Here is a 24,760-nt window from a genome sequence, read left to right on the forward strand (position 1 = left end):
TTCTGCCCGCGCGATGGAGCGTTCTGGAAAGCTTTTGGTTTGCAAATTTTTCCTGGTCTCCTGGGCCATCGCAGATGACAACCCAATTGTGAGAACAATCAGCCTGCTGTCCTCGGAGAATACCTGCTACAGGCAAGTATCTTCGCTATACTTAATCGCTCAGAAGTGAAATAAAAAGAAAGGTTTATTCTGGAAACAAGTAAATAGTAGCTCAAGCAGAGGCTTATAGCAAGTCTGAAATACAGAAAAGAAATTGTTAGATAGACTTTCTTGGGTCCATGCCAGTTCGCTGCCCTGGAAACAAGGAAGCCCATCACACATAGATTTTCCTCATTTTTATACAATTGATTTAGTACATGTTATACAATAATCTGGAAACTAATTACTATCTTAGCACATCCCACTAACCAATCATTTACTTTCCTAATCCAACACATCGGAATTCTATCAATTATCAGTTCATACTCTAATTTTTAGAATAGCAGTTACACCACTCCACCTGACTCTGAGTAACAAAGCCATGCTATCTTCATCCACCTACTAGTAACTTCTCTCCCACCATACCTTCTGTCAGAAATTCCAAGCCCACCTCCTCATGCTACTTCAGCAGTTTGTTTATTTTTTATATCACATATCCAAACTATATACTAGCTGACCTTGTGGTTAAGGTAGCAGACTGTTCCCAACTTCCCCTTTTCACTATCCAGACACAATGTGGTTTCAAACTGTATGAAACATAGGAAGTCTTGACCCCAAAATTAATACAAATCTAAATATCCATTAAACTTATCTTAATTACATTAGACCATTCTATATGCATTTACTTATCTTCTAAAAACTTATAAAAACGGTAACGGAATTCAAACATGCGTGGGATAAACATAAAGGAATCCTGTTCAGAAGGAAAGGATCCTCAGGAGCTTAACCGAGATTGGATAGCAGAGCCGGTAGTGGGAGGCGGGGCTGGAGGTTGGGAGGCGGGGATAGTGCGGGGCAGATTTATACGGTCTGTGCCAGAGCCAGTGGTGGGAGGTGGGACTGGAGGTTGGGAGGCAGGGATAGCGCTGGGCAGACTTATACGGTCTGTGCCAGAGCCGGTGGTGGGAGGCGGGGCTAGTGCTGGGCAGACTTATACGGTCTATGCCAGAGCCGGTGGTTGGGAGGCGGGGCTAGTGCTGGGCAGACTTATACGGTCTGTGCCCTGAAGAGCACAGGTACAAATCAAAGTAGGGTATACACAAAAGTAGCACACATGAGTTGTCTTGTTGGGCAGACTGGATGGACCGTGCAGGTCTTTTTCTGCCGTCATCTACTATGTTACTATGTAACAAAGTTCACAAACAATAAATTCTTAAGCTGTCATGTACAGTATCTTGCCCTAGACATGACCTTAACTTTGGTCAGCAAAAATACAGAAAAAACTGATTTTTTTTCCATTCTCATGACACATCTCCCTCCCCAAGATCTTGTATAACTTCTCTCACCCAAACACATCTGTCTCAGTAAAAGGTCCACTTCCCCTATTGCTTGCCCAATAAATCACACTAAATGCGTAAACATGTTTTTTGGTCCAGTTTAGTTAGAATGAGTGTGACTCCCTTCTTAAATGGGAGTCTGTTCTAGGAATTTCTTATGAGTATTCACAATGGGAACGAGTATTCAAATCACTTCTTAAAGTATCTGTATCTAGTGCTCTGATGGAAAATGGGTACAAAATTTTATATAGCTGGTATTACACTCCCAAGTGCTTGGCTGCTATATTTCCAGCGGGGTCTCCGCTGTGCTGGCGTCAGTGCGGTAAGGTGGGAGACATGGGCCACATCTGGTGGTCATATCCTCAAGCTCTGGAATTCTGGACTAATGTTTTGAAATTTGTCTTCTCTCTCACCAAAAGTACATACCCCCTGAGGCTGGAACACTGTCTCCTGCATTTCAGACCAAGAGGGGTGAAGGTGACAACTCAGCTAGTTTCACACTTGTTTGTAGCAGGTAAATTGGTACTTGCTGTGGCCTGGAAGAAGCCTACCTTACCGGGACTTGGAATTGTTTTGAGGAAACTAGCTCATATTCATCTGATGTCTAAACTGATGGCTCTGCGTAGCGGATAAATATTGGTTTATTCTCACATCTGGGACCCTTATATACAGTGGACTGCTCATCCTGACTCTTCTCTACCCACTCTGTAGTTGGTTTGCTGGTGGGGGGTTGTTAGGGGAGGAAAGGGGGGTTTATGCTTGTATGAGCCGATCCTTCAATGCTCATGGACGATTATTGGATGTTTCATAATTTTCTTAATGATTGTTGCATTGTTACTTCTATTTTGTTTGATTTAGCTTTAATAAAGCATTAACTTGGGGGGGGGGGAAGAATGAGTGTGACTCACATGGGTGTCCTTGCATAATTTCAAAAGGCCACCTTGCAGCCTGATCTAATTAGCAAGGCTTGAAAACAGCACACAGAATAATTAGGGGGGATGAAGTAAATCTTTCAGGTAATCCTTGTTTGTTTATTATCCAGAAGGGTGCTCTGAATATACAAACATGAGGGGTCCCGAGCCCCCCAAGTTCCCCACAATTACAGGCCCGACATTCAGAGGCTCATGCCTGGTTAAACCCACTGAGCTGGCCAGCTGCTGATATTTAGCAACATTTAACCAGGTAGTGGCACTGACTATCTCTGCTAACTGGCCATTACCTAACTGGCTAGATTAGGGGAGGAGTTTGGGCTGAGCCACAACATAGTTAGTAATGATATTTCGTCCACTAACCAGCTATGTAAGCATATAAAGTTAGGTCTGCAAAAAGGCTGTCCTAACTTTATGTGCTTAGTCAATCAGGCACCAGTATGAATATCGGCTGGTGCCCAGTTAACTTCCAGGTCAGTGCACATACCAGGATATTGAATACCAAGAGCTGTGCATGCCCTGGCATTGAATATCCAGGGTTAGTTCACCCACGGCTGTGAGCAGCTTACAAGCTGCTCACTTCTGTGGGCTGGATATTCCCCTCTACTTTTTATCTAAAATTCTTTTTCAAAATGATCTGCCAAATTCTTTATCACATTACCCGTTCAGTTTAAGTGATTAGTCGACCTTTGGCCTTCTGCAGTCATCTTATTACTTATAAAAGTATGAAATATTTCATGTTGCTTTCTCCTTGCCATTTCTATGTTCTACTTCACAGCTGAAATCACTCTTGTTGGTTGGTATTGACGTCAACAAGGATGCACTTAATAAGGGGCAGTCAGTAGTTGGATTCGTATCCAGCATCAATGCCAAAATGACCAGGTAAGTCAGTCCTTAATGCCATTAGTGAACTGGTTTTATTCTTTCCAACCAAATGGAAGTTGGAAAGAATTACAGAAAAAAAAGAGTTAAAATGTCTTTCTGGCCACCTGTCTTCTGGGGGCAAAATAATTCTCCAAATATTGAATGGAATGGAATGAAACTTGGCATGAGAGAAAAAAACAGTGATAAGAGTATCAAGTTCATAAATGGTCCAGATAGGGCCAGGAATTCCAGAGAAATAAGCCCCTCCCCCCTATATGGCCCAGTGCATTTCTATGGGAGAAGTAGTTCCAGTGTCTGCAGTATAGAAACTTACAAACTGTGAAACCTAGCAGTTTGGGAATTTCTCCTTTCAAACTGCCTCTTCTCCTCCTACTCTCCCCTTCCTGAATTGCCTCACCCCAAAACTATGTCCCGCAACTACCTCCACCCTCCAACTGCCTCAAAATCTATCCCCTACCCCCCCCCCCCCAAAAAAAAATTAACACTTCAAATGCTTCCTTCCCTTAAACTGCCCCACCCCCCAACTACCTGCCCCACAACGGCCCTTAGACCCCCCCAAACTGTCCTCCTTTCTCAAAACTACCACCCCAAGATGCCCTTACTTTCCAAAACTACAGAATCATCTACTTCCTTGCAACTTCCCCTGCCCTCAACTACTCCCCCCCCCCCCCGACTACCCTTAACACAACTATCCCCACCCCACAACTACCCCACCATCCAAAAATACTCTGCACATCTACTTGCCCTCAACAACCTTCCCTGAACTTACTACTACTTAACATTTCTAAAGCGCTACTAGGGTCCTTCTGAACAGTAGTTTAACAATGAAGGACAGTCCCTGCTCAAAGGAGCTTACAATCTAAAGGACAGCATGTGCAGTCAGCTTACAATATAATGGACAACATGTGCAGACAGTCAAATTGGGGCAGTCTAGATTTCCTGAATAGAGGTGAAATGGTTAGGTGCCGAAGGTGACATTGAAGAGATGGGCTTTGAGCAAGGATTTAAAGATGGGCAGGGAGGGGGCTTGGCGTATGGGCTCAGGAAGTTTGTTCCAAGCATAGGGAGAGGCAAGGCAGAAAGGGCGGAGCCTGGAGTTGGCGATGGTGGAAAAGGGAACAGAGAGGAAGGTTTGTCCTGTGAGCGGAGGTTTCGGGTAGGAGCGTACGGGGAGATAAGGGTAGAGAGGTAGTGAGGGGCTGTAGATTGAGCGCATTTATAGGTTAGTAGGAGAAGCTTGAACTGTATGCGGTACCTGATCGGAAGCCAGTGAAGTGACTTGAGGAGAGGGGTGATATGAGCATATCGGTCTAGGCGGAAGATAAGACGTGCAGCAGAGTTCTGAATGGATTGAAGGGGGGATAGATGGCTAAGTGGGAGGCCAGTGAGGAGTAGGTTGCAATAGTCAAGGCGAGAGGTAATGAGAGAGTGGACGAGAGTTCGGGTGGTGTGCTCAGAGATGAAAGGGCGAATTTTGCTGATGTTATAGAGAAAGAAGCGACAGGTCTTGGTTATCTGCTGGATATGCGCAGAGAAGCGACTGAGCCGGACTTGACTTACATAACCACCACTGCAGTGCATCTCTTTCAGTCAGCTTCTGTTTCCTGGAAGAGAGGTGGGAGAGAGGGGATATGATAAAGATGTTTAAATACCTTAGTGGCATCAATGTACAGGAGGTGAGCCTTTTTCAAATGAAGGAAAACCCTGGAATGAGAGGGCATAGGAAGAAGTTGAGAGGAAACACGCTTAGGAGGAATCTAAGGAAACACTCCTTCACAGTGAATGTAGTGGAGACGAAGACTGTGTCAGAATTTAAGGAAGCATGGGACAGACATTTGAGATCCCTTAGGAAAAGGAGAAGTTATTGGTTACTGAGGAAGGGCAGATTGGATGTGGCATTTGGCCCTTATCTGCTGTCATGTTTCTATGAATAAAACTGGTTCCATGTATCATTTTGCCACTTTGTCACAATATGTCATTAGGCTACTTTGTTACAATGTATCGTTAGGTCATATGTTATAATGTACAAAGCCTTTTCTATGTATCGTTATGTTCTATACACTATACAAAATCTTTTTGTCTTAGTCTTTATTCTGTTCACTACTACTACTACTTAATAAGGCACTTTACCAATACCAAATTAAATTAAATTTCTCCGAGGACAAGCAGGCCATATTCTCACATATGAATGACATCATCCACGTCACCCGGTGCAGAGCTTAAACAAGCTACTAGACTTTTAAGAGCAGATGCTGCGTCCCCACCATACATGTGCAAGTACCTTCCTGCCCACCGCGAGAGCACGGGATCATCAGTCTCTTCTCATCTGCAGTGAAGAGAGAACATGATTGTCCTATGCTTCTCACAGCGTCTGGTGAGTGAGCATACTTCTTCAATTTTTATGCCTTTTCAGGGGGGGGGGGGGGGGGGTCCTGACTTTATTTTCTATTTTCTTCAGAAAGGTCCCGCTCCCTTCCCATTTAGTTTTAGTTTATTTTTCCACACTTTTAGGTTTCCTTTCTTTTTGGCATTCTCAGTAGGCCCTCTTAGGCCTGAGCTCCATTTGGATATTTCTCCCTTGATTTTTCTGGTGTGTGCCCCTTTTTTAGTCACCATCGAGCCATTTGATTTGGCTATGGATGTTTTCCCTTCCATGTCATCAAAGGTTCCCAGTGGCTTTAAGCACTGCAGCCAGTGCAGTAGGACCATATCTGGCAAAGACACTCATTCTTGGTGTCTTCAGTGTTTGGGGCCTGAAAATACCCCTTCCAGCTATGTTCTTTGCCTTTGTGTGAAGAAAAGAACCCAGCTGGCCAGAGAGGCTCAAAGGGAAAAGATTTTTGGAGCCTCATCCGAAATCTCAGCATTGGTATCAACATCGATGTCGGCTTCAATATTGAGAGTTTTATCAGGTGTATCAGTCCATATGGCTAACAGGCCTGTCTCAGACACTGGGAGTGGACGCGCATCGAGACTCCACCTGCGCAATGCTGGCCGCTGTGCAGGGCCCCTAGAAGCGGTCAGCATTGGACCCAACACCTATGTGATGTGGGATTTGACGTCATCCTTGTTGACACCAAGGAGTATCAGTGACCGGCATCGGGCAAAGCCAAGAAGCATCGGCACCAATCCCTTCGACGCACGGTGCTGGGATCTCAGGGGCACTGAGAGATTCGGTCCACAAGAAGCATTGACGCCAGGAGGACTGCTCCTCCTCCATACAAGAGGTGCCAATGTGCAGGTCTCCATGTAGCCAGGACCAGTCACCCATCTCGACCCAGGCAGTTCAGCAGGCTTTCTGTGAACCCGCACTCCAGCCTTTCCTGATAGCCTCTCGCGATGAGCACATCTGGGCCATACTCCCTGAGCTATTGGCAGGGATTTTAAAGTAGTGGGCATTGGTATCTGTGGAGCTTGCACCAGCCGTGCTACTTCCTGCTGCCCTGCAGGCACTCAGCCTGCGCTGAGGTCTCCAACACCGGTGTCGTGTACGGCACCGGTGTCAACAGTCACCCGTCTGGGCGCCCTCTCAACGTCAGTGGAGGAAGCTTCACTGGAGTCAAGGCTGGAACCCACTCCTTGACACCCTTCTCAAGGACATGGCTGCTCTGTTTCAAGGCAGGCTGAGTCTCTGCTCTCCCATGAGGAGTTTTTCTCCAACACCAATGAGGAGTGCTCATAGGAGTCTGATGAGGATCCACGGTACTTCTTGGATGAGTCCTATGGCATCCCATCTGATCCCTCCCCTCCAGAGGAAAGGATAAAGTCTCCACCAGAGTGCCTTTCCTTCCCAGGTTTTGTGTGAGAAATGGCAGCTGCTATTCCCATTCATTTGGAGATGGACAAGCCCAGGGCTAAGATTTTTGAGCTCCTAGACTATGAATCTCCTAGATTGGCTGTGACAGTCCCTCTTCACTGGATCCTGAAAGATATTCAGATGAGTCCTCACTGTTGATCCCTATCCTGCCCAAGAAGATAGACACCATGTATTGGATCCAGAGTTCCCCAGGGTTTGACAAGCGTCAGTTGCCTCATCATTCCCTAGTGGTGGAATCCATGCTCAAAAGAGCTAGGGGTTCCAGAGACTATGCTTCAACGCCCCATGGCAGACAAGCTAGAACCCTGGATTCTTTTGGGCAGAAAGTATACCAAGCTTCTATACTCAACTCCTGTATTCAATCTTATCAGCTCTAAATGAGCCTGTACTTGGTGGAACTTGGTATGCAGTATGTCTGATTTGGTAGATTCTCTCCCACAGGAGCAGGCTGAGTCACTTCGCTAGTTGGTTAAGCTGCAGAAGGCATGTAGAAATTTCTTGTCCAAAGGTGCCTATGACACTTTTGATGTAGTGTCCAGGATCTCTGCCCAGAGTATAGTGATACTTAGACCCTCAGAGCTGCATGTCTCTGATGTACCGGGGAAATAACCTTTTTGGAGACAAGGTGGAGGAGGTCGCTGACCTCATCAAGAAACACACTGACACCCTTGACACTCTCTCCCATCGGACATCTTCTGCACGTTCCTCTTCATCTAGGTTTTGGGCAAGTCGAAGAGGGGACCTACTACTGTCAGAGATGTAGGTACGCCCCTTCTCACCAGCCTCAGCAGGCTCAGTCTCAAAGCTCAGCCAGCTCCCTAGTCAAAGTCAGGGATGACTTTTTGACAGGCTCCAGCAGAGCATAGCCACAGTAAAGATAACCATCCTGGATGACCTACCAGTCGGGGGGAGGCTAAATATTTTCCAAGAAAGGTGGCCCCTTGTAACCTCAGACCGGTTGGTTCTCCAAATAGTCCATCTCAATTACTCCCTGCATTGGCATCAATAACTACCAAATTTCCCACTGAGAGTATCTCGCTTCAGATCTCAGCAAAAACATCTCACTTCAGCTCTCAGCAAAGGCAGATCCTTGCAGAGGAACTCTAGATGCCTATGTGGTCCATTTCGTTCCACCAGGGGAAGAAGGGCTGGGATTCTATTCCAGTGCCTCATGCTCAAGAAAATGGGGGGGGGGATGTGTCCCATCCTAGAGCTAAGGGTCTTCAATAAATTCATGGTCAAAGGAAAGTTCAAGATGGTTTCCTTGAGCACCCTTCTTCCCTTGATTCAGGAAAACTATTGTCTACGCTCTCTGAATTTAAAAGATGCTTTCACTCACATCCCGATACTTCCAGGTCACAGTAGGTATCTTCAGTTTTAGCTGGGAACACACAGCTTCCAGCACTGTGTGTTGCCTTTTGGCCTTGCGTCGGCTCCCAGGGTTTTCACCAAGTGTCTTGCAGTAGTCACAGCGTCACTATGCAGACTAGGAATCCATGTGTTCCCCAACCTGGACGATTGGCTGTTGAAGAGCATGTCAAAGGATGGTGCTCAGGAATCAATGCAGAGAGCTATTCAGGTGTTGAAGGTACAATGGTTAATTATAAACTATCCCAAGTCCCATCTCCATCCCGTTCTGCAATTGGAGTTAATCGTAGCCCTGCTAGACATTCAGCAGGCACAGGCTTTTCTCCCTATATCAAGGGTGGATACTCTTGTCATTCTCCCCACTCAGGTCTGAGCCAGCCAGCAGGTCACAACTCGGAAGATGTTGAGATTGTTAAGGTCACACCCATGGCACATCTTCACATGAGATCTACCCAGTGGACCCTAGCTTCCCAGTTGTACCAAGCATCAGGAAACCTAGTGGATGTCATCCGAGGAACACCAGCATTGACAGTCTCTCCTTTGGTGGACAATTTGGTACAATTTGACTGTGGGACTTCCATTCCAAATTGCTCAGCTCTAGAAGGTTCTGATGATGGATGCATCCTGCCTGGGGTGGGGCTCATATAGATGAGTTTCACACCCAGGGTGCTTGGTCAGCTCAGGAATCAGACCTTCAGATCAACCTCCTGGAGCTATTGGCAATCTGGAATGCTCTAAAGGCATTCAGAGATCAGCTGTGCAGCCAAACTTTACTCATTCAAACAAACAAACAAACAGATAATCAGGTTGTAATGTACTACACAAACAAGCGGTGGGGGGGGGGGGGGGGGGGTACCAGATCACACCCACTCTGTCAGGAGGCGGTCCGTATATGGCAGTGGCCACTCCAGCATAGGATACTTCTCAAGGCCACTTACCTGGCGGGCAAATCCAACAGACTGAGCAGGGTCGTGCAGCCGGATGAGTGGTCACTCAACATGGGCATTGCCCACAAGATCTTACAAGAGTGTGGCACCCTCTTGATGGACATCTTTACTGTTCAACTGCTGGCTTCCAGGATGGATTTCACAAAGAGGTGTTATACTTTCAAGTGGAGGAGGTTTGCTGTCTGGTGTGATGGAAATATCTTTCTTGCCCTACATAGAACTTGCTTGAATATCTTCTACACCTTTCTGAGTCTGGTCTCAAGACCAACTCTGTAAGGGTTCACCTTAGTGCAGTTAGTACTTACTATCATCATGTAACAGCCTCTAGTTATTTGCTTCATGAGAGGTTTGCTTTTGACAAAGCCCTCTGTCAAACCTCCGCCTGTGTCATGGGACCTCAACGTCGTCCTCATCCAGCTGATGAAAGCTCCCTTTGAGCTGCTGGATTTCTTTCATCTGAAGTACTTGACCTGGAAGGTCCTGTTCTTGGTGGCAGTTACTTCAGCTCACAGGTCAGTGAGCTTCAGGCCCTAGTAGTGGATCCACCTTATACTAAATTTCATCACAATAGAGTAGTTCTCAGCACACACCCTAAGTTTCTTCCCAAGGTAGGGTTGGAATTCCATCTGAATCAGTCAATCATCCCAACATTCTTTTCCAAACCTCATGCCCATCCTGGCAAAAGTGCACCGCATACCTTGGACTGCAAGCGAACACTGGCCTTTTACTTGGAGCAGACTAGGCCCTACAGACAGTCCACCAAGCTTTTTATTTCTTTTGATCCCAACAGGATGGGGGTTGCCATCGGGAAATGCGCAATCTCCAATTGGCTGGCCTATTGCATTTCATTGACTTATGGCCAGGCTGGGCTGACTCTTGAGGGTCATGTCAAGGCTCACAATGTCAGAGCCATGGCGGTGTCAGTAGCCCACTTCAGGTCAGCCTCCATTGAAGAAATTTGCAAGGCTACAACTTGGTCTTCAGTCCACAAATTCACATCTCATTACTGCCTTGAGCAGGATACCTGACCCGATTATTGGTTTGGACAGAAAGTTCTGCAGAATTAGTTTGGGGTCTAGAATACAACTCCACCCTCCTAGGCCCATATTGTTTTGACCCAGGCTGCACACTCACACAGTTGTATGTAGTTTCAGGTTAATTGCTATTTTTCCTCGCTGTTGCAAGGCTCAGTTGACCTATGATGATTGTTTTCGGTGAGCCTGGTAGATACGGATTTCCACATGTGACATTATAGCCTGCTTGTCCTTGGAGAAAATGAAGATACTTACCCGTAGCAGGTATTCTCCGAGGCCATTCATTCTCACAAATCCTCCCACCTCCCCATGAAGTTGTCTCCTTTTTGTAGTATTCTCTAGTATTGTACTTCTGGACCCACATTCTTGCGGCGGGCAGGAAGGCACGCGCACATGCATGATGGGGACGCTGTGCATGCTCTTAAAGGTTAAGTAGCTTGTTTAAGCTCTTCACTGGGCAACGTGGATTACATCACCCACAAATGAGAATGAATGGCCTGCTGTCCTCGGAGAATACCTGCTGCAGGTAAGTGTCTTCACTTTATGTGGTGATTACACATCTAAAAGATTGGAGTAATGCCATATGTGTGCATAAATGTCAAAATTCTGCCATAAGCACTATTCTGTAAGTGCACATATACCTTACATAACACATATTTTACAAGTAGGCATGCACATAGGCAGAATCTGGGAGAAGCGTGTGTGGTACTTGCACTTATGTGTATAACTTATAGAATATTATAGGTTACACTTGTATCTCCAGCATTTAGGCATGAGCACTTACCAGTGGGGGGGGGGGGGGGGGGGGGGGGGTGCGTCTGTAGCCAGGTCGGGGTTATTGCACAGTTTCTAATCATTAGGCTCTCGCACTCACATACAATACAATTATTGTTCTTGTGTACTTTACAGGCTGCAGATGTGAGGAATACAAAGCAAACTGCTAGTGTTAAACTTATGTTTACATTAAGTACTGGTATCAACACATTGCTTAGTATAGCTGCAACTACCGATTTTTCAAACAGGCCAAACACTTTGCAGTACCCTGCAAAAGGACACTCAAAACCTATATAGAAAACCATAATAGCCCTGACCCATCTATGAAAAGACAGTGCTATAAATATTTCACTTCCCTAGAGCACCAATATACCTTTTCCTGGAAAACTGGAACAAGATGAATTGTTACACATTCCTACACAGAAACTACATGCTAGCATAATCCTTTACCTTAGTTGCAGGTGCGGACCATGACTCTCACCTGATACAAAATAGGGGACTACAGAAAACATGCAGAGAAAAACTGAAATGGAGACAAAAACTGAAACCAGAGATACCAGACTCTGCATGTCATGCAACACCACAGAAATAGAAAGAAATGCATGTCCTATACAGTGCAAAATAAAGCTGATGATGTAAATTCTCAACACTGACATAATTTAGTCACTAAAATGAAAATAAAATCATTTTTCCTACCTTTATTGTCTGGTGTTTTTATTTTTCTAATCACCTTGTTTTCAGTCTCTGGTTCTGCTTCCCACTTATCTCAGTTTCCAGAGCCTCCTGTTCGTTTGCTGTTTCGTCTCTCGCCTCCTTTCTTCTTCACTTCCTGCCTTTTTTCTGTGTTTGGCACTGATCTTTCATGTTCAGCTTTCTTCCATTTTTCTTCCTCAGTTGTTTAGCTTTCCATCCCTCTACCCTTCCCTTCCTATGCAGCATGCCTCCTCTTTCCCTTCCCTTCATGTGCAACATGCCTCCCCTCTTTCCTTCATGTACAACATGTCTCCCTATACCTTTCCCTTCCCTTCATATGCAGTGTTTCCCTCTACTTTTCCCTTCCCTTCGTGTGCAGCATCTCCCCTCTTCCATTCCCTTCCCTTCCTGTGCAGCATGTTCTACTCTTCATGTGCAGCAGCTCATAGGTTTGCTTGCTTTTGATTTGAGTGTACTAGAGATGACAGCTGCATGGGGAGTGGAAACAGAGATTAACCAAATTGGCTTCCTTGTTTACAGTGGACTAGATAGGCTCACTTCCTCTGCTGTCTATTAAACTTCCTTGGCTGGCACGTGCAACAAGGTGGAGGGGAGAGACACTGGACATCAGAGATTAGGGGGGAGGAACTGGACATGAGAGATGAGTGGGAGGAGAAAGGTAGGGAGGTGATTGCCGGAGTATACTAACTCTGGATGGGGTGGCAAGGCAGTTTTTTGGGATGGCACTTGTCACCCTGTACCACCCCCTAGCAACACCTATGACCAACTCAGGAAAAAGCACCTGTGCTTTAAGTGCTGTTGACAGGGGGTGCATACTCAAAATATTCACTGTGAATGGCTACACCACTTGCACTTACACTAGCTTTATAGCTGGTGTAAATGCTTGTGTCTGAGTATACGCACTCATATCCTTAATTATGCTAGTATTCTATAAAGGAAAAATAAGTGCCTGCTTTCATTTATTGAATAGGTGTCCGGGGGAACTGCCATAAATGCTTATACCTAGATACTGGAGATACACACGTAACTTATTGTATTCTGTGAGTTATGTGCATATAGGTCCTGCCCAGACTCCCATCTATGTGTATGCTCACCTGTAAAATACATAGTGTGGAAGATGTGTATATTTACAGAATAGTATGTAGCCAGAGTTTTGGCATTTACACGCATATGTGCACACACATGCACTTATAGACCAGTATTCTAATCATTTACATGTGTATTTGCAATGTAAATATTAGCATCTTATTTATAGAAATACCCCCTCTATCTATCTTGGTGAATGCTTACTTGGATAAAATATGAGGTGATTTTGTTTAATTATTCAAATAGTGGAAAAATCCACAATTCATGAAAGTGTGCTGACAGGCAAGAAGAGCACAGAATAGCTGCCTTCTATTTTCATATGATCTATTAACTCATTGAGGCCATTATGTCACCACTGTAATCAAATATTTCATTTACATTTTGATAATGCATTAAGATGTGAAAAATGTACATTTATCATTAAGATGTGAAAAATCTACAGAAAATGTAATCTAGGTTTATTGTGGCTTCTCTTCAATTTAACTTTTTCTAATTTTTAGGTGGTTCTCACGGTGCATCCTTCAGAATTCAAGCTCAGACATTGCTGATTGTTTAAAAGTTTGCATGAAAGGTATTTAAATTCAAATTCCTAACCTGAGAGCTTTGAATCACACCTATAAAGGGTTAAAAGTGGAGGTATCATCACACATCCTTACTATAGGCCTATTATATTCATCCCACAAGCTGACAACTCATAATACAACTGAGCTGTCAGTTTCATATTACAGTTCATTTCAATTAATAGTATACTTTTCTTCCTTCCCCCACCCAAGAAATCAAATAGAGGTTTCATAAAACCAGCTGTTTCTTCAGGGACAAGCTGCAGAAGGATAAGATAGCTATTAGTTCATATGTTAGCTGATACAATGGGATGATTTATTGTTGAGCTACCAGAAAGTTCTTATTCAGGGATTTATTATCCCTTCTGATAAAAAAAGAGGTTACAACAGAATTTAGAACTTCAGATAATTTTTCAGGGCCTGACATTTGTAGTAGGAAAATATTAAGGATGGAAGCTCCTGAAACAGTCATCCATAACCTTAATTAATTTTGGCTCTGCAGGCAATGAAAGTGTAAAAGTTACATCTAGCATGTAAACTGAAAAAGTTTAGAGATGTAACATAAGCTAAACCTCACATAGTACAGTGAATAGTAAAAGGTGAAAAAATTAGGAAAAGGGCAGGTTCAGGCTCAAGTTGTGCTAAAAGACACATGAAGGAGCACACTAAAGAGCGTTGACTGCTCCTTGTGCACATGCCCATGGTGTGCACCTGTGACATATGCCACTATAGGTTATTTGTAAGCTCTCTGAGACAGTGAAATCACCTCTAGGGGGGAGAGGCAGGGGGGCCAATATGGACTTTTCTGCTGTAGTCTGTGAAACCACAATCTTATTTCAACTGAACCGGTTGCCTAAGAGTGACGGGCTTTTTAAGATGGCAAAAAACATCAGTTGATTAGATGGAAAGGAATGTCCGCTCACCCACAGCTAATCAAGATGTTTATTAAGTTAGTCCAATAAAAATAGTCCAGATGAAAGGCATTCAGTAAGGGATTGCACGTACATTTGTTAATGCAGTATACTCTTTATTATCCAGTGCAGCAAAAGCCAAAGAATGTGTTGCTTTAGTGAAGAGCATCAGAAGTTAAAGATATAAATGAATCTTTACAGGGATAAGATAATGCATCACAAGGAAAAGCAAAGAGACAATCCTGTAAGGAAATGTTTTCTACACCAAACCACTGGTCAATTACCTTATAATTGAGATTCTAAATGGGAACTTCAAAATTACCTAAAAATGCAAGACATTTGGAGATTGAAATAACTAAAGACTTCAAAACAAATCTAAAGGATTTCATAGTGTCATTGGTTTCCTTACCTATTACCAGACATAGGGCCTGATTCAATATGCCTTTTCCCCCCCTTATAGAAACACAAAAAAAGCAAAAGGCTTTAATGATTCTGGCCCATAGTCTCCCTAGAGCTGCAAATTCTCTTAGCTGGACAGACTGGATGGGCCGCTTTAGTCTTTATTTACTACTAGTAAACAAAGGCCCATTTCTGAGAGCAATGAAACGGGCGCTAGCAAGGGTTTCATGGTAATGTGTATGTTTGGGAGAGTGTGTGTGTGAGTGACTGTGTGAGAGAGAGAGACAGAGTGAATGCGGTAGTGTGTGTGGTTGTTTGACATAGAGTGAGTCTGTGTGTGTGTGAGAATGAGAGTGTGTGGCAGGGTTCCCCCTCCTTCCTTTTCCCCCCTGTGTTCCCCCCCCCCCCCCCCCCGTCATTCCCCCCACCCTTTCCTCCCCTCCCCTGCTTCAGGGTGGTGAGTCCCACTCCCTCCGCCTTTCAGGGTCATCCGTTGCATTGTGTTGTTCAATCTGGCTCCCTCCCTGCTGCCACTGCCACCATGATGCATCTGGCTCCCTCCATTCTTCCCTTGCACCACGTTGAGGCTGGCTGGCTGGCTCCCTCAGAAGCTGAGGCTGGCTGCCTGCTCGCCTGCCTCCCTCCGTACCTCCCTCTCACCTTTTGGATGTCTCCGTTTCAGGGGGAAGATGTGTTTGTTTTTTGCAGCAGCGGAGGTCATGTTGTTTGTGAGTGTCGTCTGTGGCGGGGGGAGGGGGCAGGACCGGCATCCGCGCCGCTGTTGTTCCTTGAGGGGGGGCCGACGTGGTTCTGGCGGCGGGTGGCTCATTTCTGGTGAGGGGCAGGAGCGACACGGTTTGTTAGCCCTGCGTGGCTCGTCGCAGTTTTACCTGGTTCGTGTGCCGCTGTTGTTTCCATTGTCGTAGCTCTGTGTAGGTGGCGGTTTTCCTGCCCCGCCCTCCACATCATCGTGTTTTGATGCGAGGGCGGAGCAGAGCTACAGTGTGGAAATCCAGATATCTGGAACATGACTGACGGAAGTGACGGAGTTGTGGCCTCAGTAGGGGACGGGGCTTCGTGATGTTGCGTCGCGCAGGGTTTGTTCAGGTGAAGGGGGGGCAGTTAGAGGTTTCTCGCAGGCACCCCCCCCCCCCCCCCCCCCCCCCCCGCCGCCCTTCATTATGGAAGGTGGTTTTTTTTTAAATTTTTGTTACACTTGTACCCCGCGGTGTCCCACTTATGGCAGGCTGGTACTTATTTTTACTTGGAGCAATGGAGGTTGTGTAGCGATTCCTAGTCAGGGGGAGGAGTAGGGAAACATGCTGTGCGTGTTTCCCTACTCCTCCCCCTGCCTGGTTCGTTGTTTGTTGGAGGGGGTTGCAGTCCCTTCACTCTCTGTGTTACGCCCTCGACGTCATGACGTTTGACGCGAGGGCGGGGCATAGAGACAGTGATTTGGAAGGCTTCACCACCATGAACTTACGAACTGTTTAGGGATGACTTGAGCAGGTTGTCTTCAGAACATTGAGGTAGCGTTTTATGTCCAGATGGGGTGTGGCTTGGGGCGTGGCTGAGGGCGTGTCTATGAGTTAGGGTGAGTGGTCCTGATAGCCTAGCCTAAGAAGACTACAGGAGTTGAAGACTACAGGAGTTCTGTGCTTCACTGCCTTGCAGTAAGCTTCAGAATGTTCGAGGTGGGATTTATTTATATAGATTATTTACATTGTTTATTGTAACAATTTATTCTTGTTCCTGGTGAAATTTTCTCATGTCCTATATTGTTTACCATATCCTTCCAAAATTGTAGTTACATAGCTTCACATACATACCTGTAAAGAAAAGTGTTATATAGTTCATATTATGGATTTCAAGTAGTTGTCATTTGATTTGTTTATACCACTTTTCATTTACTGATTCTTACTATAGGTGCCCTTAAAAAGTGGCAGAAAGTTAATTGTGAATTACCTAGTCGCATCATAGTGTATCGTGATGGTGTAGGAGATGGGCAGTTGAAGATGGTGATGGATTATGAAATTCCACAGCTTATCAACAGCTTCCGAGAAACCAATATTGAATACAGGTATTGTAACTTATAGTAACTGTAAAATAAGTAGTTGAGTACACAAAGAAGTGAAAGCAAAATAATATATGTGGTTTCACTGTTTGACTTTCTTTTCTGTATTTACTAGCCATTAAGCCCGTTAAAACGGGTGAGATTTCCACCTACCCTCCTCGCCGCTGCTCCCTCCCCCCCTCCATGCCGGGCCCCCTGCACTGACCTGACAGCGCCTCTCACCTCCGTGTGAAAGCGCTGCAGGCAGCAGCAGATTGCTCTGCTGCTGCCTGCAGCGCTTCCACACGGAGGTGAGAGGCGCTGTCAGGTCAGTTCAGGGGGCCCGGCACGGAGGGGGGAGGGAGCGGCAGCGGGGAGGGGGGAGGTTGGTGTTCGCAATGTTCATTTCCAGGCGGCAGCGGCAGCGTCCGACTCCATTTCCCTCTCTGTTCCGCCCTCTGATGTCATCACGTCTTGACGCGAGGGCGGGACAGAGAGAGAAGTCTCTACTGCACATTTGCAGGTGAGTCGGTCACTTGCCATTTATATGTTTGATATTATTTTGTTTTTTTTGTTCTCAGTTATAATAGAAATAGTAAGCATAGCACAGTCTAATCTTATAGCATGCATGCAGTAATCTAACCAGTTTCTCCAAAGATGAGCATTTTCTTTGAATTGTAGATTGTGGACTTTTCAAGTGCTTTCTGAGCTCAGGGCTGGCTTAATCATTGGGCAGATTAGGCAGCTATGTAGGACAGCAGCTTCTGGGGGCATCAAAGAACAGCAGCAGTCCCGGGACCTTTGACTTTCAATTGCAAAAGAAAAGGGAAAAAATGGGAAGATTTTCCTGTCTGGTTCTCTTGTCTGTGTTTTCAGGCTCATGGGGTGTTTGGTCCATGGGAGCCACTTTTACTCCGGGACTGTTACACCTAAGTGACCAGGCCCCTACCCCCTCCCTCCAGGAGGACCACATTGTACCTCAGCTCGCAGCTTTTTGAGCAGCTCTCAGTCACAGTCTTAAAAAAAAAAACCCTTAGCCTATTGCAGAAACACTGCTTCTTGGGCTGTACCTTGCATTCCTCCTTTTCCTTCTTCCCCATCTTGTTCATGGAGGGTGGGTGTTTGAAGCTGTGCAGCAAAGGAGCTTTTACCGATGGGCTTTGCAGGTCTCTTGCACCTTGAGCTCTAAGTGATTACAGTAGTGCAATGCCTGTGGGCACAGGGAATTGGAAGCTTCTGGGTCGCAGTGTAAATACTTCAGGGAGCTCAAAGCATCGGCCTGCGGTGACTCGTAAAAAGTGCCTGGTAGAGCTGTGCTAGGGCCGGGGAGTGAAGTAGGTGTAAGCATGGCGGAGGTCCCAAGTTTGATGGGAACCACCACCATTTTGGATGTGGCCTATGCGTCAGATCAACCACTGTATCTTGTGGTTGAGGGCTCGGACCCTAATCCCGTGCTCTCTTCCATTGGTGACCATGTGTTACTTGGGGGGGATGGGTTTCCTACCTGAGTTTATCTGTGCCATGTTTAGGGTGTGAAAGGTTAGTGATAATTGAATATTAGCCAGCACCTTCATAACTTCTGGGTTACCACTGCTGCCACTTCCACCCCACTGCGATCCTCCAACACTGCCCCTTGTTCAGATCTCCTCTGATCACTCCTCCTGTCCTAGTCCCGAGATCAGCCCCCTCCCTCCACCTCCCGATAGACACTTTTAACCCGGATCTCGCCGCTACTAGCTCAGGTGCAAAACCTGGAATAGAGATTCGGGGTTTTGGGAGCTTAAGAGAGACTTACTAAGGGTACATCCTTCTCAGTCCAGGTACAAGCGTCCTCACTCTCACGCCAAAAGAATCACTCTGTACTCCAAGAGTTCTATTTAATGCAAAATAGCTTTATTGGATCTTCTGCAACCAGCAGGCAAACTCTTCAGAACTCTCTATGTACATTGTCCACCCAAGACTATTCGTGATAATCTTATCCACTCCACTTCACTCTTTGAGTATTCCAAAACTGTACATATTTACACAGGCTCCTGTCCTTTACCCATCCTGTTGTGCCAGCAATAAACCCAAGGCTGCTTCTGTTACTCTTGATACCAATCCAAAACTTGTCATACCAAGTGAATGTGATCTAGAACATAGCAAAGAATGATCTATCAAATTGAAAGTTGATGCCAAATTTAATGGAATTGTCTATGCCAGGTCACCTCTATCTAATATTTTGTGCAGTTCACTAAGTAGGGATGCCAAAGCTGTTTCTGTGCTTCAGTCAGAGTGATAATCAAACTGCCTAGGATGTAATACATTAGTAGACTCAAAGTAATTATTAAGTTGTGCAAGTGCTACTTTTTCTGTAACTTTTGCTAGAAAACACAGATTAGAAATATGTCTAAAACTCGAGAGAGAGCAGATGAGCCAGATGACCTAGAGCCATTTCTACTTGGAGAAAAGATGACTGAGGGGGGATATGACAGTTCTATAAAAACTGAGTGGAGTGGAACTGGTAGATGTGAATCACTTGTTTGCTTTTTCCAAAAATACAAGAGGGCATACAATGAAGCTAAAACGGAGTAAATTTAAAACAAATTGGATAAAATATTTCTTCACTCAATGTGTAATTAAACTCTGGTATTCATTGCCAGAGAATGTGGTAAAAACATTTAGTGTAGCAAGGTTTTAAAAGGTTTGGACAAGTTCCTAAAAGAAAAGTCCATAAGCCATTATTAAGATGAAGTTGGGAAAATTCACTGTTTATTCCTGGGATAAGCAGCATAAAATCTGTTTTTTTACTCTTTAGAGACCTTGCCAGTACTTATGATCTGGATTGACCTCTGTTGGAAACAGGATACGGTGTTTGATGGACCGTCATTCTGTCCCAGTATGGCAATGTTTATGTTCTTATGAGCGCTGCTTGTGTTGATGAGTGTGCGGGAGGGGCGCTGTTTGTCAGAGGAGGTTCGGGGGGGGGGGGGCTGATCTTGGGTCAGGGGACACTGCTTGTGTTAAGAGAGGGGGTTCAGGAGAGGGTGCCACTTATATTGGGAGGATGTGCTCAAGGGGGTGCTGTTTATATTGTGCTGGTTGGGAGGAGAGGTCTATTGGGGAGATGATCTTGTGAGGGGGCACTGCTTGTGTTGGGGGGGTTCAGGAGGGAGCACTGCTTATGTTGGGGGGGTTGGATATAACCACCTGATAGCCCACTACCCTGTTACTCTGCCTTCAATTCATTCTGGCCACAGGTAGAGGCCAGCCATGGCCTGGATCTTTCCTTGATACCAGATTATTCGTAAATCATCCAGTAATCCTGACTGGGGCAGTTCTAGACATTGAAACTCCTCTAAATAGTTGTGCAACCGCTGTGTTACCAGTGTCTCCATAACTTTAGCTGTGACCCTCATGTTGCAGAAACTTGATAAACTGCACAAAAAACTATCAGGACCATACCAGGCTATAATTGTAACCTGTGCATTCACCCACAGGTACTCCCTGGCTATTCAACACCACCAATGAGAGGAGAAGGTGTATTGGGAGCAAGTTTTGTGCCCCCCCCCCCTCAATACGTGTTCCTTGTACAGATGCACCTCTCACACAGCCTTTGGTGGAGTGCTGAGCATTATATCAAGCACTGTCCCCTGACCCAACTATCTGGTCACCCAGTCAAATTGATCAGATTTGTTTTACAAGAAGCTCCTACAGTGAGATTGTTGTGATGTTACTGCAAAAACTGCTTTCATACACATTGCAGGAGTTTGGATTTCACAATAATAGAACAACCTCAAATATATTTAAAAGGGACAAAGTAAAAGAAAATTACTCCTCCTGTTGTAAATTGAGCCCTTCAGAGCAAAATTGGGCCATGTCCACTTTTTGCATTATTTCAGCTATGCACAGATTCAGAGCATCTATGGTCTAAAGACAGAAGAAATATCGGGCCATGTCCATACCTACATGAATAGAGATTAAAGCCGATTCAGACATTGCTTCTTCTTTTTACTAAAATGTATATCTCACAACCTGGCCAATGTCTCCCATTGTAACAAAATGGACTTGGCCTACTTTTGTTCTCTGGAGCTCAGAACAATGTTCATTTACAGTAATTGAAAAAAATATGAGGTGATTATTCCCATATGTTTACTGTACTGTCTTGACAAGAATGAGAGGATTGTTGATCTGAATTTTGACTAATGCTGTATATTTTTCATTTTATTTCAAGCCCAAAGTTATCAGTGATTGTGGTGAGGAAGAAATGTATTCCTAGATTCTTCTCAGAGGCAAATCGAGAACTGCAGAATCCCCCTCTTGGTACCGTTGTGGATAGAGAGGCCACACGTCCAGAATGGCAAGTAGATGCTTAAAGGGAAAGTATAATGATATCCCAACATGTTTTTTTTAATGTAGATTATAATGTGGGGTTTCTTTTAATTGGTGGAAAAGAAAAATACTGTTATTCTAAAAGCAGCTGAATTATATGCAAATAGTAAAATAACAACTTGTGCAGTCAGAGAAATACAAGCACTCATTGAGCATATTGTCATACACAAAGCTGAAGCAGTAAGATTGAATAAAAAAGTAGCTCTTAGAACATTATTTTCAGCACAAATGTTTTGATATTTCACATCTGAAACACCTGAGAGTCAATATTAAAAGATTTACCTGGCTAAAATTTAGACAGGTAAATCTTATTCATTTAAAATTCCTCTCATTACCTAGGTGAATGTATCAAAATTCCTCTCATTGCCCACACAAATTTAGCTGGGTATGAAAAGGGATGAATCATTCCCAGGATAGGCTTTTAAAATTTAGTGAGACAGCATGATAGTCAGTGATACTTTGCTAAATTTGTGCAGGTAAATTTAGCCTGTATAGTCAGTAGGACTTTAGGCTGAACAGATGCTGCTGAAAATCTGGATAAAGGTTATAAGGTAAAATTATCTTATCTACATTGTGGTTTTTAAAAATCCAGTCCCATGGGGATTTTTTTTTATGTTTGTGGTAGTTTGCTGGTTTATCTGAAGACAAGCAGGATGAAAATATTCTCACTAATGGGTAATCTCACCATTGGAGCCCCAGCATGGAGATGCTTCCCAGCATTCTTTTTCTAGAAGCTTTTGGAAGCATCCGTGCACACATCTTCTCACCGTCATCACGCAGGACTGGGTCAGTCTTTAGTTTTCTGTTAAGCAGTGAGGAACCTTTCTTTATGTTCTTCTCAGCTGACTTCAAACTCATGTGGCAGATATCAAAGAGGATGGATTGGAAGCTCTGGAGAAACTGTGTGTTTTAAGCCTGTAAAATATATTGCATATTTTCCTGTCTTAAATATGTCTGAAGTGTATTTCTCCTGTTTGACCAGCAGATGGTGCATGTCTATGCTTAAGCTGTTACAGAGGACTGACTTGTTGGCACACAGATAATAGGAAGTGCCTTGCAATGATGTAACCAGTTTTTATTTGAAATCTTGTTGACTGGGCTCTCATTTGGACTTTACTGGTTTTGAGTTCAGTTTCAGCCTTGGAAAAGAGAGATAGAGAGCTTTTTGCTGAAGCCCTGTAAAAAAAACTGTTATATTTGATAACTGGTGAACAGCTGTATATGTCTTGATCTCCCCAGTTACTTTCTAGGAAGTATGCAATTGTTTAGTTAGTTTTTTAATTGATCCATATTTCAGTTACCTGTTATTTGCCAATTGCACTATTTTGTTCCACTGTTCAATATTTTTTAAGAGAATAAACATAATTGTTTGTTCGCCCTGTTTGGACTGATAAAGAATCCTGGTGCTTTGTGTGTTGGGTCTGTAAGTGCTTTCTGGGAACCGTGGGACCACTGGGAGTGTGGCTCCAGTAAACTAGAAATCACTGGGGATAATGTGAGAGCCGGAGGCTCGCCCAGAGGCGGTTGTAACCCAGTCGGTGAAAGGAGGGTGGTAGTGTAGAGCACAAGCAGCAGGTGCAGGCAGACCTAAGCTGTGCTGGGGTTAGACCTCTAAGTGGCCGTGGGGTAACCCCAGGTGGGTGGCTAGGTGTTTCATGACAGAGGTCATCAGAAACAGCATGAACTACTTTTGTCACCAGCAAGTCCAGTCCATCAACTTCAGCATCAGAGGCATATCCGTTTTCAGTGGCTCCAGGAGCTGCATCAGACACTGGGGACACATAGACATTGAGGAGCTCTCTGCCTGCCTCAATATTGAGTGTCGGTATCACCCCCTCAGGATCAGGCATCCCCTGATCCCATCCCAAGGTGGAGGAAGGATTCTTCATCCTCATCTATACCGAGGGACTCTGATGCCATCCATCAGGCAGAGGCCAAGAAGCATTGGAATCGATACATCTCAAGGCATGGCTTTGAGAGCACCAAGGCGTCAAAGTATTGATACCCTTAAAGTGCTCCCAACATGAGGAGAACTCATTCTCCAAGGAACCAGATGGGGTGTGACAACCTCCATCGAGCTGAGATCTGATCACTGATTTGGCCTTGATGGCTTCCATGAATGTGACCGTATCGGCTCAGCCCTAGTCTTTACCGATGGGAGCATTCGAGGAGTGGCTCCAAGCCATGATTCAGAATGAGACGGAGCATCTTCTGGCCTGGCATGATGCTGTGTTGTCAGGGGCATTGATGTTGACTCGGGTACTCCAACCCATCGTCGAGGCCCGTGACCTGCCTGTCAGACATGCATCAACACCAGTTCCCCAGAGGGAATCTGTTCTAATGCACATTGAGACCATGTTGATCTCCAGCCACTGGGAGGAGGAAGCTTCCTTGGGGCATCAGAAATCACTGGTTCCTTGGTGCCTTCACCGTGGACCAGAGTGTCAGTAGACCAAAACAGAAACAGACTGATCTGATCCCACATGGCAGTGGTTGGCGAGAAGATGCACACGTGCATAGATGGCCATTTCCAAAAGGTTCTTTACAAAGGACACGGGAACGTCTCTGTGCTGGGGTTCCATCAGTGACATCACACCTCTACTATAATAATTTGCACCTCCAACATTCTGAATCTGACCGTGGCACACTTGAAGTGAAGCGTTCGTAAGGTTCGTCAGTCTGTCACCATCTCTCTCTGTCCCGCCCTCGCGTCAAAACGTGATGACGTCGAGGGTGGAACAGTGAGAGGGAAGGGCACGCTGCAGAGTTGCCAGGCAAAGGAACGCGATGTCACACGCATGAGGGTGTCGTCCCTTGCTCCCTCCCTCCCTTCCAGTTCCAGGCCCCCTCCCTCAGATTTTTAAAAGTCATCTTCACTTACCAAGTCAGGGTTACGGCGGCCGGCAGCAGCGCTAAAACGCGTGCAGGCTCGGCCCTTCTCTCTCTTTCTCAGCTGTGGTCCCACCCTCATTTCCTGTTTCCGCAAGGGCGGGACCACAGCTGAGAAAGAGAGAGAAGGGCCGAGCCTGCACGCGTTTTACTGTTGTTGCCCGCCGCCATAACTCTGACTTGGTAAGTGAAAATTACTTTTAAAAATCCGAGGGAGAGGGCCTGGAACTAGAAGGGAGAAATGACGACCCTGGAACTGGGAGGGAGGGGGGACCCTGAAACTCGGAGGGAGGGGACCCTGAAACTCGGAGGGAGGGAGGGAGGGAGGGGAACGACCCTGGAACTCGGAGGGACGGAGGGGGAACGGCCCTGGAACTCGGAGGGAGGGGGGACAATGACCCTGGAACACGGAGGGAGGGGGGACACTGGAACTGGGAGGGAGGGGGGCCCCTGGCACACACTCTCAATCTCACACACACACACACACTCTCTCTCTCACAGACATACTTGCACCCAGTCTCACTCTCTCTCTTTCACACACATACACA

At 45.4% G+C, this 24,760-nt stretch overlaps 1 protein-coding gene across 1 annotated transcript in view; it reads left to right on the forward strand.

Annotated features, from left to right (window-relative positions):
* Nucleotides 1-24,760, forward strand: part of PIWIL4 (piwi like RNA-mediated gene silencing 4) — a 455,470-nt gene that overhangs the window by 410,512 nt on the left and 20,198 nt on the right. The window contains exons 15-18 of the mRNA XM_030200207.1: nt 3,183-3,286; nt 13,530-13,600; nt 16,826-16,979; nt 21,166-21,291. Coding sequence (XP_030056067.1) covers nt 3,183-3,286; nt 13,530-13,600; nt 16,826-16,979; nt 21,166-21,291 — 455 coding nt within the window. The remainder of the gene's footprint in view (nt 1-3,182; nt 3,287-13,529; nt 13,601-16,825; nt 16,980-21,165; nt 21,292-24,760) is intronic.

This window comes from Microcaecilia unicolor, chromosome 4, assembly GCF_901765095.1.
Source record: "Microcaecilia unicolor chromosome 4, aMicUni1.1, whole genome shotgun sequence".
Classification (NCBI taxonomy): Eukaryota; Metazoa; Chordata; class Amphibia; order Gymnophiona; family Siphonopidae; genus Microcaecilia; species Microcaecilia unicolor.